Below are 17,556 nucleotides of genomic sequence, written 5' to 3'. Positions count from 1 at the left end.
GTGTTTGCCTTGGTGGAGACTTCACGCCATCTCAAAAACAGCAGAACGCCATCAAGAGAAAGTTACGTCTCAAATGGCACCCTATTCCCTATGTAGTGAATTACTTTTGACCAGGGCCCATAGGGGTCTGTAATGCACTAGGGAACAGGGTGCCATTTGAGACACATCCAGGAAGTGGCAGCCCTCTTTAGCCACCTCTGGAACGTTCCGAGGTAGATAGAGACCCATGGCAGTCCCAAACGGCACCCTATTCCCTACGTAGTGCACTACCGCATGAGCCCTGGTCAAAAGTAGTGCACTACATAAGGGATAGAATGCCATTTGGGGAATCAACCAGCGTTGGTGGTCCCATCGCAACGTCTCATTGGCAAAGAGGGATGTTTACAACTCCTGCCTTCATTACCAAGGCCTGTTCGCTTCAAGAAAATATGTCAACACAGTGTCTGTGCCCCCGAGAGCTGAGTTTATTCAGATATGCTGCCGATGCAAATGGAAGGCGATGGAACGGTCATAATATAATGTTTTGTTGATTGTGTGACAGAGTAGTGTGTGTTGCAGAGTGCCGACTCCCCTACCCAACAGCCCCGAAACACAAATGAAACAAGGTTATCCTCGTGACCTTGCGTCTTCTTGAGAACTCTGCTCTCGTGTAAATGGGTGTTAATGGACTGAGGACAGATTTTACTGGAGAGAGACACAGAGAGTGAGACAGAGACAGAGAGAGAGAGAGAGAGAGAGACACTATTTGGAAGCTTTTGGACAATATAGGACTGCTTGAGTCTGTGGGAATGTGCAATAATCTGCTTCTGCCATTATCTTTTAGTCATTGTGTGTTTAGGTGTGGCTAATACTTTGCTACTATAACACCCATTCTTTTTGACAGCCCTGAAATTCCAATGTGGCAACTGGACTTTCAATATAATCTCTGTTTTACATGATAGATTTGGATTTATATTTTTATTTAATCTCCAATGAATGCAAAGTTGAATCAGTACAAAGAAAAGTAAATGTGAAATGTGTATAATACTGCCACATATTGGTGATGCACTGGAATAACCATTTGATAAAAAGCCATGTTCATCTGTTATTCAGTTAAAACTGCATGCAACAACAAAACTTATTGTATTCACATGTATAGGTGTTACAGTACATGGATGTTTCCTAATCCTGGTCCTCTGCACTAACACACCCATTTCAACCAATCACAGGCTTGATGATGAGTTGAATCAAGTGGGTTACTGCTAGGCTGGAACAAAAATGTTCACCATTTTGGATCCCCAGGACCAGGATTAGGAAACTGTGCACTATGTCAAACTGAATCTCTCCTTTCATCCTCCGTAGCTGCCCTGACGTTCAAGTGTTTACGGGACCAGTGGCCGGTTTACTGCAAAGTCATCCGCGAGAAGAACCTCTGCCAAGACATGCGCTGGTATCAACGCTGCTGTGAAACTTGCCGGGACTTTTACGCACAGAAGATGCAGCAGAGGAGTTGACCCTCCCCTCGCCCCCTCGCCACCTCCTTCCAGGGGCGAACTTAGGTGTCAAATCCTATTAATGTATATCAAGTGCACTTATTCCAACACGTGGGATGGACAGAACACACCTGTTTCAACCTAACCAGCGGTAGATTATAAGCACTGTAAATGTGTCATTAGTACGTTGTGTTATTGGTATTGAGTCCATACTATGTCATGTTATTGGTATTGAGTCCATACTATGCTCATGTTATTGAGTCGATATTATGCTCATGTTATTGGTATTGAGTCCATACTATGGTGATCTTATTGGTATTGAGTCGATACTATGGTCATCTTATTGGTATTGAGTCGATACTATGGTCATGTTATTGAGGTTGAATCGATACTATGTCATGTTATTGAGTCGATACTATGCTCATGTTATTGGTATTGAGTTGATACTATGCTCATGTTACTGGTATTGAGTCCATGCTATTGCCATCTTTTTGGTATTGAGTTGATACTATGCTCATGTTACTGGTATTGAGTCCATGCTATTGCCATCTTTTTGGTATTGAGTCGATATTATGCTCATGTTACTGGTATTGAGTCCATGCTATTACCATATTTTTGGTATTGAGTCGATACTATGGTCATGTTATTGGTATTGAGTCGATACTATGGTCATGTTATTGGTATTGAGTCGATACTATGGTCATGTTATTGGTATTGAGTCGATACTATGGTCATGTTATTGGTATTGAGTCGATACTATGGTCATGTTATTGGTATTGAGTCGATACTATGGTCATGTTATTGGTATTGAGTCGATACTATGGTCATGTTATTGGCAATTTTGAGGGTGTAATTGTTGACCAGCCTTCACCTGAGATCCGTTGAGCTGATATACTGTAGATCTACATAAGGATCCAACTCTTTGGTGTTTTTGGAGGAGTTTTTGTTTTTAATAATGTTAATTCATGCTAATATTTTGTAAATGTCTTACTATTTTCCATACTGTATTTTTTTCTGATTTATCTTCATTAATATCACATGGGATGGACAGAACACACCTGTTTCAACCTAACCAGCGGTAGATTATAAGCACTGTAAATGTGTCATTAGTACGTTGTGTTATTGGTATTGAGTCCATACTATGTCATGTTATTGGTATTGAGTCCATACTATGCTCATGTTATTGAGTCGATATTATGCTCATGTTATTGGTATTGAGTCCATACTATGGTGATCTTATTGGTATTGAGTCGATACTATGGTCATCTTATTGGTATTGAGTCGATACTATGGTCATGTTATTGAGGTTGAATCGATACTATGTCATGTTATTGAGTCGATACTATGCTCATGTTATTGGTATTGAGTTGATACTATGCTCATGTTACTGGTATTGAGTCCATGCTATTGCCATCTTTTTGGTATTGAGTTGATACTATGCTCATGTTACTGGTATTGAGTCCATGCTATTGCCATCTTTTTGGTATTGAGTCGATATTATGCTCATGTTACTGGTATTGAGTCCATGCTATTACCATATTTTTGGTATTGAGTCGATACTATGTCATGTTATTGGTATTGAGTCGATACTATGGTCATGTTATTGGTATTGAGTCGATACTATGGTCATGTTATTGGTATTGAGTCGATACTATGGTCATGTTATTGGTATTGAGTCGATACTATGGTCATGTTATTGGTATTGAGTCGATACTATGGTCATGTTATTGGTATTGAGTCGATACTATGGTCATGTTATTGGCAATTTTGAGGGTGTAATTGTTGACCAGCCTTCACCTGAGATCCGTTGAGCTGATATACTGTAGATCTACATAAGGATCCAACTCTTTGGTGTTTTTGGAGGAGTTTTTGTTTTTAATAATGTTAATTCATGCTAATATTTTGTAAATGTCTTACTATTTTCCATACTGTATTTTTTTCTGATTTATCTTCATTAATATCACATTGAAAATCAGACAAAATCCATCAAGGTATACCACTTGTAGTTTCCATAAATTTAGTTAACCCCGTATAATGTAACCAATGCAATAGTGCCAAAAGTGCAAACTACAAACTTCATCAAGCGTACCATCGGACCTAGGTCTACTGGTTTCCTATCAGTTTCTTCCAAAACAAAACAAAAATCCTGCACACTGTTTATCCTCCCAAGTACCACTGTTTATCCTATTATCCTCCCAAGTACCACTGTTTATCCTCCCAAGTACCACTGTTTATCAGACAACCTTTCTATCTGTAAGGATCTTCATCAGGTCAAAACGACCTGACAAAACGACCTGACAAAACGACCTGACAAAACGACCTGACAAAACGACCTGACAAAACGACCTGACAAAACGACCTGACAAAACGACCTGACAAAACGACCTGACAAAACGACCTGACAAAACGACCTGACAAAACGACCTGACAAAACGACCTGACAAAACGACCTGACAAAACAACCTGACAAAACAACCTGACAAAACAACCTGACAAAACAACCTGACAAAACAACCTGACAAAACAACCTGACAAAACAACCTGACAAAACAACCTGACAAAACGACCTGACAAAACGACCTGACAAAACGACCTGACAAAACAACCTGACAAAACAACCTGACAAAACAACCTGACAAAACAACCTGATGAAGATCCTTGTGGATGGAAACGTTGTCTGATAAAAGATGCTATTTGGGAGCATAATCAGTGTGTTGGACTTTCCGTTTTTTTCTCAAGTTTACTTCTTTAGCCCAGCACAAACATTTCTATCTATTTCAGCATTGGTGAACTTCATGCTATCTGCTTGGTATAGCCACTGCTGAGACTTTGGCTTCCAGCCGTGAGTAATTACAATGACGTTCTTGTCCTTCGTCAAGTTTAGCAAAAATGTGTTTAGAGACACAAATGGTACTGTATGTTTAATCTATTTCAAACAGAATTCACAATACTGTCCATTTAGAAGCAATACTGAAAGCATTACAGCTGCAAAGACACTTATGTTTGATTGCTATGATGTTTTAGGGTTTAGGACTTTCAGCGCTTCATTTGCTTTGTACATGTTTGGCTTAATGTCGAACACTGTAAGCAACAATGTGGCTTTGGAGGGATTTGGATAATTGATGACACTTCTAGTAACGACAGAAAATATATTCTTATTATTTAGCTTAAATGTCTCTGTAGTAACGTGGTGCTAATTAGTGTACTTGAGTGAACTTTTGGGGATCTAGGCTTAAACATAAAGTGTTGCCAAATAGCCGAGGCTTGCTTAAAGTTGGAGAAAATACCTTATTGTAACATTTACTGAATTAATCTATGTCTATGCATATGTTAACAATGGTGCTGCCTTAGGATCTGTTGGGACTGAAACAATTGTGTGGAAAGCTTGAAGACCCACATCTTTTCCCTCAAATCTAACATTGACATCAGGGGTGTGTTCAGTACGTCACATAGCGGTCTTCAACGTTTAATTCAACAGAAATGGTACTGTACTGAACGACCATTTGAAGAACGGTGTATGGTGTGTGTGCTGCCTAAACCAGACCTTTACCATGATAAGGCCAGACCTTGCTCGACATTGCGGGGGCCAGGTTTGTCCTGCGTCCCGCAGTCGTGTGAGATTGTATGGTGTGTGTGCCGCACAAGTTTTGCGATTTAAAAAATGGTCGCACACATATTGATCAGGTCACACCCATATTGATCGGCCCACACATATATTGCTCAGGCCACACCCATATTGATCAGGCCACACCCACCAAACGGGAGCAAACATACCTCAAAGGCTGTTACAGGAACGCTGCGCATCGTTTGGGGGAAATGTAATTCAGTAGCAAACGTTGAATCGAACTGAATGTATCCCAGTTACGCGCACGGATCTCTCCAAGTTAGGATTTGGATATCAGTGTCTTCAGGAGGGTTTCTAAAGGGAAATTATCCTCCATTTTAAAATCACATGATCTGTATCAATATTTCAAAATGTGTTTCAAAATCTCTAAAAGGGACATTATTTAGTCATATAGTAAACTATCATTCATATTTTTCGCCAAATAGTTAGTACAGTATGGCCTACCTTGGTTGTGTACACCAGGATGAGCCCACGGCTGTCTTGTATGTTAAAGTCAATGTTAGAGCGACAACATCTGAACAGCAAGCTGCTTCACTAGAACAATCTGCTGTACATTATACTGTACACTATTCACACAACGATGACTGTTTCTAGTGTATCACTCCACGGCCCTCTACTTGAATAGAGATAATGTAGAACTAAGAAACACTGTACATGTTTACACTGAAGTACTGCTGCACTGGTATGGGTTGGCTCTGGGGTGAAGTATCCCCTAGGTACAGCTCTAGGATCAACTTCCCCCCCTCAACCCTGACCTTAAGAATTAGTGGAGAAAAAAATGCTAAAGTGACCCTAGATCAGCGTCTAGGGGCAACTTCACCCTACTCTGGTTCCCATGAGCCCTCAGTCTAGGCGTCACGTGGTGCAAAAAAAATACTGCTTGGTTTATACCTTCTGTCATTGGCTGAAAACAAGTTGAAGTTGAGTGTCGTTGAAATGAATTAAAATTTACATTTTATAGCACTGTAAGACCGTGTCATTTTTTAATGGCTCCTACATACCTGTATGTAGCGTTGTCTCGTAATGTCTTGCGGTTGTGTAGGAGAAAAAACTGCCTGCATATCATGTTCCTGAGAAAATAATAAAATAGATTCTCCATTATTTGTTTGTTCCTATGGTTTCCATGTCATATTGTATTGCTTGGATTTTACTTGAAGGCTAAAAGTTGTCCTCAAAACAACTATATAAATAAATACAAATTGTAAGCCTCCTTTTTTACCAACTGAGTCATACCGGGCCACTAATTGTTGCTCCTAGATCAGGCCTGTCAATGAACACAATTAACTATACAGATTCCTGACTTATTATTGTGTCTCAAATTCAGGCCCATTTCTACAAGGTTACAGCTTACCAGATACCACTTGGAATTTTGGTTCCGGGTCTGGTTGCCTAAACCAGATAATTACCATGATAAAGCCAGACCTTGCTCAACATTGCGGTGCCAGATTTGTCCAGCAGTCGTCTGCTATCAGGGATATAAACCTTTCATTTATTCTGAGTCTGCCTCAAATGGTGAAACTTTGTAACATATTAATACCCGAGATATAACTTCTGTGGATTTAATAAGACTACTACAGTTTATTACTTAAGGGAAAAAGTCTTACATTGTACAAATCTTGCATTGTCTTGCATAGCCTATGATACTTATAGCAATTTCCCAGTACTGTACTAGTTACAGCCTAATCAAGGGCTTGATAAATGTTGATCAGTTAAATCAGTAAATCAGCTGAGCTCCTATTGGAATAGATCAACTAAATGTATAGGTTTAGGAAACACTTACTTATATAAATATCACACCTTAGAGCATTGTATTAGCCTGGCATTAGACAATACTCAGGTGTACAGGTGTCTGTTACCTGGGGTATGACTCCACCATGTCACCCTGCTGCCTGGCACCGTTGGTTAGTTCCCATCACAAGAGGTCAGGTTGGGTTACACACACACCCCTGCAAAAGACACCTGCTCATAAATAGCGGCTCATCAATAATTCCTGATCTGATGGAGGCACCGTGTGTAGCCTCATGTGTACGGACCAGAATTGCGTTCAACAAGGCAAACAGTGTGTGAACGTATGCCTGGTTGAACGCGTCTCAGCTCCTGTAGAGCTCTGGCTAAAGAGGACCTACGATGGACATATCGGTTCTGCCCAACAACAACCACCCGGATAAGTTATTTCAGCTGGACGTGGGGATGCTGCCGGCCACCCACGGGATGTTCCAGGTCGGGGCAGCTCTGTCGGGGCAGAGGCAGTGGAGTAACCAAGTCTATCAACAGGTAGGCCATCTGTCTCTGTCCTTTAAGTCTAGTAGACTTTCACTGTTAAAGGCAGGTACTCATATGATATCTAATGGAAGGCTTGTCTGCTTGGAGTGGCTTGGTCATGTAGATTCAGTATGTATGTAAAGGTGTGAATACCTCTGGCTCAAATTTAAGTCTAACTATAAGGACAGCACTTTATTTCACAATCTTGCACTTCAGGTAATCCAAACAATTTAGGTGAATACTTCAAGCCAAACTCAGAGGTGCTTAAAATCTGTTTAACTAGGCTAATTGAATTGAAGAGTCATTTAAAATGCTCATTGTCTTCCCATCATTTCAATAAAAGGAATATTTTATTGATCTCTTTTCTGTAAGTAACAGTGTTCTAGTAAAATACACATGAAAGATAGGCCTATTTTATTTGTGTGTAAAACAAAGATATACTAAAATAAGAGGTCCAAGTTACGTGTTAAGTTTCGTGACGCACACAATGACAGCTATTGACCTTCCAATGAATAGTAATGAATGGTCATAGTGAAAAGTTATTGCATCAGTGTTCCATCACCATGCTTGCCAAAGATCACAAAGGGTTTACACATAATAAACTGACATTCTTTTTGAGTTGCAGACAACTGTGAATTGATTGATTCAGTCTGGATTCGTTCTTTTTCAAATGTATATCCAACTCTCCATCTTTGTTGTTTTTAAGTCAATATGGCTCCATAATTAACCACAGCTTCTGGTTGCAGTAGAATCATGAGTCAAACAGGAATGAGTCAGTCATTGGAGTTCAATGAGAATAACAAGTGAGCTTATCAGAATTGGTTAAGGTCACAGTTTCTCAGTCTGTCCATATCTCCTTTTCTGCATTTTACACAATTAATTGATGAGTGAAAGGCTGTGAATCGTTTCATCGTGTTCCATCATTTAATTGCTGCTCCAAACAAGGGAAGAAGATGGATCATTCCGCCGTCTGTTTTTGCAGTGAACACACAGACATGCAGGAATATTGGGACTTTGAATCACCTGTGTATATGCATTACGGATGCATTATGGGCCATGTATGAATACATGAATAGCCTTTACTAAAGAATACTGTCATAAGGAGCCATGATATGTTATAACTGACAAAGCACAAAGCATCCACTCTGGGAGTAGGACCATTATTTCAGTCTGCTTGTTGCATCGAACAAGGCTGGCCAACTGAGACTTTGTTAGGTGTGATAGAAAGGCACAACAAATGCATTATGCGCAGCTGGTTTAAAGAAAGTAATAACAAAAGTATATCCCCTTGTTTCCCCTAGTAACATCCCAAAATGGACAGGGAAAAACACTGTTACCACAGTCAAAGTAATATATAAAGACAATTCCCTTTTTCCCTCTCTCTCTCCATCTCTTTCTTCCCCCAGAGGGAACGTAGGACTGTGAGTGACACTAGGCCTTCCCCGTCCCCCGAGGGCAGCCCTGTGGTGTTTGTGGACAGATACCTGGAGAAGCACATCACGCCGCACACCTTGAATTCCAAGATCAAGAGGAACCCTCTGTACACAGACATAAGGACTATAGACATGGGGGAGAACCAGAAGTCCAAACCCTCCTGGACCATCCAGGAGTTTGACAGACACTCAATCCACTCCAACCTGGCAGGCTATCTAAAGGTAAATTGAAGACTTTAAAGGCAGGCAGGCAGACAGGTAGACAGGCAGGAAGGCAGACAGGCAGACAAGCAGGAACACAGACAGACAGGCAATCAGACAGGTAGACAGACAGGCTGGAAGACAGACAGACACAGGCAGGCATACAGGCAGTCAGGCAGACAGACAGACAGACAGACAGACAGACAGACAGACAGACAGACAGACAGACAGACAGACAGGCCGGGTTTAGATTTGCAATAACATCAGCAACAGTAGATCAGTTCCAGGAAATAGAGCATGTTTTGGATATACAGACTTTGTCACTGTCACACAAAGTCACATATGCCAAGTAAAATAAGTTAAGATATCGCAAATTTGGCAGTGATGTCTCCTTCTCTTAGACCTGAAGTAACTGTCTCCTGAACCATAGAGGCTGATAATGGGAGGCTACATGCAAGTTGACCTTAAAATAAGGAGAGCTGGAGCTGACAGCATGGGATCAAGTCCATGCAGACAGTATTAAATGCTACATATACACATCCACAGTCCAAAACTACACACTACTAGTGCCTGGCAAACTTCACAGCACCAATTGTTATCCCTTTGATGTTTGCTCTCGGCGGTAGCTGATTATCTGCGATACGTATCCTTGAGCAAACTCCCACAGAAAGCACCATCGTAACTCCATCAGGCAGCTAATGTTTCACCTGACCAAACCAATCAGCCAAGTGACAGCTGATATACCATCCTCAAAGTCCCCAACCAAGGCACTGTGGGACACGTCAGGGACTATGACTGTCACCCAAACCAATGCTGCACAGGCTAGCCGAAATCAAATTAAAAACTCTCAACGGGCACCTCCAACATCGCCAGCAGGGAGTCAGCTCTGCAATGAAGATGACAAGTGTAACAGCATCCAATTATTTCCCTGTGAAAAATAATACAAAGCTGTCCTTTTTATTACTGAATCACAGAGCAGTGAGGGATATGTTGTTTTTATTGCTGAATCACAGAGCAATGAGGGATATGTTGTTATTATTGTTTAATCACAGAGCAGTGAGGGATATGTTGTTTTTATTGCTGAATCACAGAGCAGTGAGGGATATGTTGTCTTTATTGCTGAATCACAGAGAAGTGAGGGATATGTTGTTATTATTGTTTAATCACAGAGCAGTGAGGGATATGTTGTTTTTATTGCTGAATCACAGAGCAGTGAGGGATATGTTGTCTTTATTGCTGAATCACAGAGAAGTGAGGGATATGTTGTCTTTATTGCTGAATTACAGAGCAGTGAGGGATATGTTGTTTTTATTGCTGAATCACAGAGCAGTGAGGGATATGTTGTCTTTATTGCTGAATCACAGAGAAGTGAGGGATATGTTGTTATTATTGCTGAATCACAGAGCAGTGAGGGATATGTTGTCTTTATTGCTGAATCACAGAGCAGTGAGGGATATGTTGTCTTTATTGCTGAATCACAGAGCAGTGATCAATAAGTCATACTCGTTTCTTTCCCGTCTCCATAATGAAATCAGAAATCCGGTATGTGCCGATGGTTTGATAGAAATCTGGTAAGTGCCGATGCACAGAACAGCGCAAACTGGCTGTAACCAGAATAGAAAGAGGAGTGGGAGACCCCGGTGCACAACTGAGCAAGAGGACAAGTACATTAGAATGTCTAGTTTGAGAAACAGACACTTCACAAGTCCTCAACTGGCAGCTTCATTAAATAGTACCCGCAAAACACCAGTCTCAACGTCAACAGTGAAGAGGCGACTCTGGGATGCTGGCCTTCTAGGCAGTGTTGCAAAGAAAAAGCCATATCTCAGACTGGCCAATAAAAATAAAAGATTACGATGAGCCAAAGAACACAGACACTGGACAGAGGAACTCTGCCTAGAAGGCCAGCATCCCGGAGTCTATTTCTATTCTGGTTAGAGACAGTGTGCGCTGTTCTGTGAAGGGAGTAGTATACAGCGTTGTACCAGATCTTCAGTTTCTTGGAAATTTCTCGCATGGAATAGCCTTCATTTCTCAGAACAAGAATAAACTGACGAGTTTCAGAAGAAAGTCTTTGTTTCTGGCCATTTTGAGCCTGTAATCGAACCCACAAATGCTGATGCTCCAGATACTCAACTAATCTAAAGAAGGACAGTTTTATTGCTTCTTTAAATCAGAACAACAGTTTTCAGCTGTGCTAACATAATTACAAAAGGGTTTTCTAATCATCAATTATCCTTTTAAAATTATAAACTTGGATTAGCTAACACAATGTGCCATTGGAACACAGGAGTGATGGTTGCTGATAATGGGCCTCTGTACGCTTATGTAGATATTCCATAAAATATATTTTTTTAAATCAGCCGTTTCCAGCTACAATAGTCATTTACAACATTAACAATGTTTACACTGTATTTCTAATCAATTTGATGTTTTATTGGACAAAAAAAATTGCTTTTCTTTCAAAAACAAGGACATTTCTAAGTGACTTTTGAACGGTAGTGTATGTGCATTTCTCCATTACTACAAATGTACAGTATAACATTTACAATATTATTGTACATTTTACACTGTAAATTTGTAGCAATTGAGCAATGTACATATGTATATGTATAATGCACAATGTCTAGTTTGATGTGCTGTTTTACTTATGATGTAGGCTATTGTTTTACTATTATTACAATAAAATCTACTGATTATTACTCATGTATAATGTACTTTTTAATTAGAACTTACATTGAAATACATGTATTTTACTTTATAGCCTGTTACATCTCTTTTGCTAACACTTTCCTTGAAGTGGATATGCTTACATGCAACAGTCATAATCATTACATCTAATGTGACATAAACCATTATAACTGCTTATAAACAGCCGACTTCAGCTCATGATAACTAACGCGTCGCGAAGCTATAAGTAGCTTTATCCATTGTCATTGAAAAAATGTGTCATAACCTGTCGTCACATGTTATTACACACCTATAATGACAGTGTCGCGATGTCGTCGTTACACTTTCAAAATGCTCCCTTTTGTTTCAGGAAGAAGAAAAAGGACCACGGGATCTAGATTTTTGGTTGGAGGATGTCTACACACCTGGTTACGACTCCTTGTTAAAGAAGAAAGAAGCTGAGATTAAAAGGAACAGACTTTGCAAAATACTGACCTATGTCATTCTGTCAGTGTGCGTCATCATTATCATCATCACAGTGCCAATTGTAGTCACCAGAAATGTAAATAAACCGTGACTGATTTGTAGAATCATGCCAAGGTGGGTCAAATTCTTTCAAAAGGTTTAGGATGTCTCATCATTCGCTATAACATGTACAGTATAGCCTGTTAGGCTATATGTGTTTGAAACACATTGCGTATTTGGGACTATTGTGGCATATTGTTCATACTCTCACATTTATGAAAGACATGAGAGAAGACACTTGAGCTGTCACGATTCACAAGTGCTTATTTAAGCAATAAGGAACGAGGGTGTGTGGTATATGGCCAATATACCACAGCTAAGGGCTGTTCTTAAGCACGACACAACGTGGAGTGCCTGGACACAGCCCTTAGCCGTGGTATATTGGCCATATATCACAAACTCCCGAAGTGCCTTATTGCTATTATAAACTGGTTACCAACGCAAATTAGAGCAGTAAAAATAAACATTTTGTCATACCCGTGGCATACGATCTGATATACCATGGCTTTCAGCCAAACAGAATTGAGGGCTCAAACCCCCCAGTTTATAATGTCTTATAAATAACATGACTAGGTAAAAAAATGGGGAAGCTGAGCATTTCACACCTGATTAACTAATGGATCATGATTAGTTGCTTATTTGAATCAGGTGTTTGATCACACAGTCCTGTGCTCCGTAGTCACAAAGTGTATCACAGTAGGAGTGCTGATCTAGGATCAGGTCCCTCCTGTCCAAATAATCTCAGTCATTATAATCAAAAGGGAAATCTGACCCTATATCAGGACAACTCTGACTGAGACTCTTTGTGAGTAAGGGCCCTGAAGGTTAGAGATTGTATGAGGTTGGTGCATGTGAGTGGGTCTGAGTATAGGCACTTGAATGACACTGAACATCATTGTTGCAGGTGTGTGGCCCCATTTCTGTTTAAAAAGGGGTATAAGACCGCATTGAGATTCTCTCTTTGATTACAGGGCTGGTGCTCAGAGTTAGTTGTCTGTCAAGGTACAGCGTAGCCTACTCCAGTACCAGAATCAATTGGTGGTGCAGCGGTCTAAGGCACTGCATTCTCAGTGCAAGAAGTGTCACCATAGAACCTGGTTCAAATCCAGGCTGTATCACATCCGGCTGTGATTGGGAGTCTCATAGGTGCGGGGCACAATTGGCCCAGAGTCGTCTGGGTTTGGCCGGTGTAGGCTGTCATTGTAAATAAGAATTTGTTCTTAAAATAAACATAATCTATAAATCAGCAGCTGGAGGTCAGACATAGGTGTCATTCCAAATGGTACCTTATTTCCTATATGGAGCCCTATGGGCCCTGGTCAAAAGTAGTGCACTAATCATATGGGCCCTGGTCAAACGTAATGCACTAACCCTATGGGCCCTGGTCAAAAGTAGTGCACTAATCCTATGGGCCCTGGTCAAACGTAATGCACTAACCCTATGGGCCCTGGTTAAAAGTAGTGCACTATGTAGGGAATAGGGGACCATTTGGAACAGGTCCTTTGTTTTGAGTGTGCTGTTCTTATCTACCACATCAATTTGGTGTTCAATGTTACCTATCATTTCACAACATAACTTATGTCTTAAAAAAATAAAAGATCAAGTCAACATTCATTTTTACACAAAGATTGTTCATTGTATTGTTTTGTTGCAATTTTCACACATTTCCATACTGTAGTAACCTACAGTATGCTCACTTTCAGTTTGACAAACTCCTGACACTGTACGCATATAGTACGATACCACGAGAGGGCGCCACAACACAGTGGACCTCAAGGGCTCAAATCCCATACAGTACATTCTAATGCTGTGAAAATATGTGATTATGGAAATGTTGGTTATATTTACTGTTTTGGCTATAGGCTAGGCTACTTGCTGTTTCTATCTAGGCTTTTACACATGAAAGAGTACGCTCCCAATCAGCAATGATAAGATGAATTGCAGTAGTGCCATAAATCAGTTGAACGGTTCAGTCAAGATGAAGATAAATATTATAGGCGACAGTCCATGCGTCACAGGTTACACCTGTATCTTACATGTTATTAAATAAGTACTTAATGAGATGTAGGGTTTATGTGGTGTGGCTGAACGTTCAACTGATGTTGGCTCACTTTTCCAATACGGGTCTCATTCGGACGTCACGCAGTGAAGAGGAACATCGCTCTGTCTCGCTCCGCCCTCTGTCTGCCTGCCCAACAGGAAGACACTCTCCGGTTACTTCTTTCAGCAATGAATATGCATAGGCTACTACTGATTGCCTGTGCCTGAAACGCAAAGAAATTAGAGAAGAGGGACGGAGGATATGAAAAGTTATTTACCCTGACGTCAATCTGTAAACAAAATGGCGAGTCAGGGGCGGATAAACTAGCTTTAGGTAGCATATACTTAGCGACAGTGTGCACAAACAAAACTGTATTCGTGACGTTTCAAGACTGAGGAGAACGTTCATATTTGACAGCGGTAACAAATCAACTTGAGTTGCCTGAAATTAGTGGAGTTAACTTTTTGGGGAAATGATTGCGCATGGAGGAACAATGTAGCCTATCCACAGGAAAGTAATGAAGAGTTGTGGTTACAACGTTGCTTTTCATTCGGACTACACTGCAACTTCTGCCGTCGCCCTGGACATTACAAATAAAGAAGCTTTTGCCAGCGACCTACTGTAGCTACTCGGTGGATATTTCCCCAGAACTGTAACATGACAGTCTACCGATACTAATAGATTATCTACGGATAAATGGCTTGTTGGATACATTTTAAGGATGTTATCCATGGAGGTGGGGATACACTCTTACCTTCAGGTACCACTACTCATCTAATGCCCTTCGCAGATGAGTGATAACCATTTATGGAAACTGCTCTGTGTAAAACAGCTATATCAAGTGAGCACTACTCGGAGGATATTTAGTTTATACCATATTTAAACTCTCAATTATTATTCAATCATGGCCGTTAGGTCTAGAAGACCGTGGATGGGCGTAATTGTAGGGGTCTTTCTTGGATTTACAGCGGCGTCTTGGCTAATTGTCCCCAGGGTAGTGGAAATCAGTGGGAAAAGAAAGAAGTCGTCGATCTGCTCATACTACAGTAATGCTGCTGGCATCGGTAAAGTGGCCGAAATCATTGGAAGCACCGCAAGTAATGCGTTACGCAAAGACCCGGAGAATAACCTGTCCAGCCAAGAGGGCAGTGAAGAGGAGGAAGAGAGCGTTTACAAGACTGGTAACGGTAGTGGGGATGGCGGAGGAGCTATTTCCAAACCTAGGCATTTTCTCTATGTCGGTGTCATGACAGCCAAAAAGTACCTTGATTCCCGCGCTGTGGCTGCACACAGGACGTGGACCAGTTCCATCCCTGGGAAGGTGGAGTTCTTCTCCAGCGAGGGCTCTGAAACAGTCCCACTGCCCATTCCCGTCCCCGTGGTGTCGTTGACAGGTGTAGATGATTCATACCCGCCACAGAAGAAGTCATTTATGATGTTGAAGTACATGCACGACCATTACCTGGATAAATACGAGTGGTTCATGAGGGCAGATGATGATGTCTACATTCGAGGTGAATTCCCTTCATGAAATAGTTTGTCTTTCTCTTTTTAAAATGTCTAGGGTAGGCTACATACATTCTTGGTAGTCTTTGAAGTTCATTGACAGTTATCTGTTTGACTCCTATTCCAACTAGACAGTAGCAAGTTAGCAACAGCTGGCGAAATCAACATTCATATGTCAACTATTCCAAACATTTTTCAAGAGCACTTGAACAGCTTCCCTCCAGGCATTGAGATACATTTTTGTATGAGTATCCTCTCCGTATTGGGTATTGCTACTGTACAATGTTGCACTCGTGAAGCGTCATTGTTGGAGAGTCTTGGTTCCAGAAAGCCAAACCCACTGGGCACAGACGGCAGTTCATCATCTAGTTTGAGTTGTCAACTAACGTGAAATCAACAACAAAAATGTCACCATGTCATTGTATTTAGGTTAATAAAATACGAAAGTTATGTTGATAACTTTATTCAAATCCAATGTATTTTCCACGTTGATTCAACATCGTCACATTGGATGTTTTGGTTGAAATTACGTGGATACAACGTTGATTCAACCCGTTTTTGCCCAGTGCGATGCCAGTTCAATAACCCCCACCCACAACCTCTGTAGCAACATATCTACAACATTGTACTTCATACGAATTTCACACAGTAAGCATATTAGTTATTGGTTTGTGGATGTAACCCAAACAGGCAGCGCGCGTGCGCCATCGTGCGCTATCGTGCATAAATGTATTTTACCCCCCCACACCAAACGCGATCACGACACGCAGGTTAAAATATCAAAACAAACTCTGAACCAATGACATTAATTTGGGGACAGGTCGAAAAGCATTAAACATGAATGGCAATTTAGCTAGCTAGCTTGCACTTGCTAGCTAACGTTAATTTGTCCTATTTAGCTAGCTTGCTTTTGCTAGCTAATTTGTCCTGGGATATAAACATTGAGTTGTTATTTTACCTGAAATGCACAAGGACCTCTACTCCGACAATTAATCCACACATAAAACGTCCAACCGAATCGTTTCTAGTCATCTCTCCTCCTTCCAGGCTTTTTCATCTTTGAATTTATATGGTGATCCATCTAAACTTTCCTTGTATTACCAGACAACCGGTAACAAAGTTCGTCTTTCAATCACCCATGTGGGTATAACCAATGAGGAAATGGCACGTGGGTACCTGCTTCTATAAACCAATGAGGAGATGACTTTCAGCGCAGATCTGTGTCAGAAATAGGAACAACTTCTATTTTAGCTCTTGGCGTCTGCGCTCGTTGGCGCAATAATTGAATAACATGGATTTCTAAATTTATTTTGCGACGCTTGCGCACGCGACGTGTCCGGTCTGGTCAACATTGAAAATAGACTGGATTTGAAAAAAGTAATGAACCAATACTGTTTTCATCTAATTTCAACCAGCGTTGTAAATATTGAAATGAGGGCTTAACTTAAATACATTTACTTAACCTGATACATTGACTTAACCTGACTAACATGTTGCTTCATCAATCTGATTTCAACATAATCATCAGAGCTATGTATACGTTGAAGGTTTTGAGATTCACACATTCATTACCTGAAACAATGATTGATTCATGTCCAAGATCATTGACGTTTCGAGATTCACACGATCACTACCTGAAACAATGATTGATTCACGTCCAAGATCATTGACGTTTTGAGATTCACACGATCACTACCTGAAACAATGATTGATTCACGTCCAAGATCATTGATGTTTTGAGATTCACACAATCATTACCTGAAAACAATGATTGAGCGCAATTACATAGTCAGGTTAATATAATAGTTTGTTTAAAACATT

The 17,556-nt window shown here is 40.6% G+C and overlaps 2 protein-coding genes across 2 annotated transcripts in view; both read left to right on the top strand.

Annotated features, from left to right (window-relative positions):
• Positions 1-7,224: 7,224 nt before the first annotated feature.
• Positions 7,225-12,240, top strand: LOC120026155 (major intrinsically disordered NOTCH2-binding receptor 1-like). Its single transcript, XM_038970977.1, has 3 exons — positions 7,225-7,371; positions 8,766-9,014; positions 12,034-12,240. Exons 1-3 carry the CDS (start codon positions 7,225-7,227, stop codon positions 12,238-12,240), a joined length of 603 nt encoding a protein of 200 aa, XP_038826905.1.
• Positions 12,241-15,133: 2,893 nt separating this feature from the next.
• LOC120026011 (chondroitin sulfate synthase 3-like) overlaps positions 15,134-17,556 on the top strand; it is a 188,576-nt gene continuing 186,153 nt past the window's right edge. The window contains exon 1 of the mRNA XM_038970789.1: positions 15,134-15,743. Within this exon, the coding sequence (XP_038826717.1) occupies positions 15,134-15,743 (610 nt within the window). The remainder of the gene's footprint in view (positions 15,744-17,556) is intronic.

This window comes from Salvelinus namaycush, chromosome 31 (assembly GCF_016432855.1).
Source record: "Salvelinus namaycush isolate Seneca chromosome 31, SaNama_1.0, whole genome shotgun sequence".
NCBI lineage: Eukaryota > Metazoa > Chordata > Actinopteri > Salmoniformes > Salmonidae > Salvelinus > Salvelinus namaycush.
This window is presented reverse-complemented; position numbering and strand designations above follow the sequence as displayed.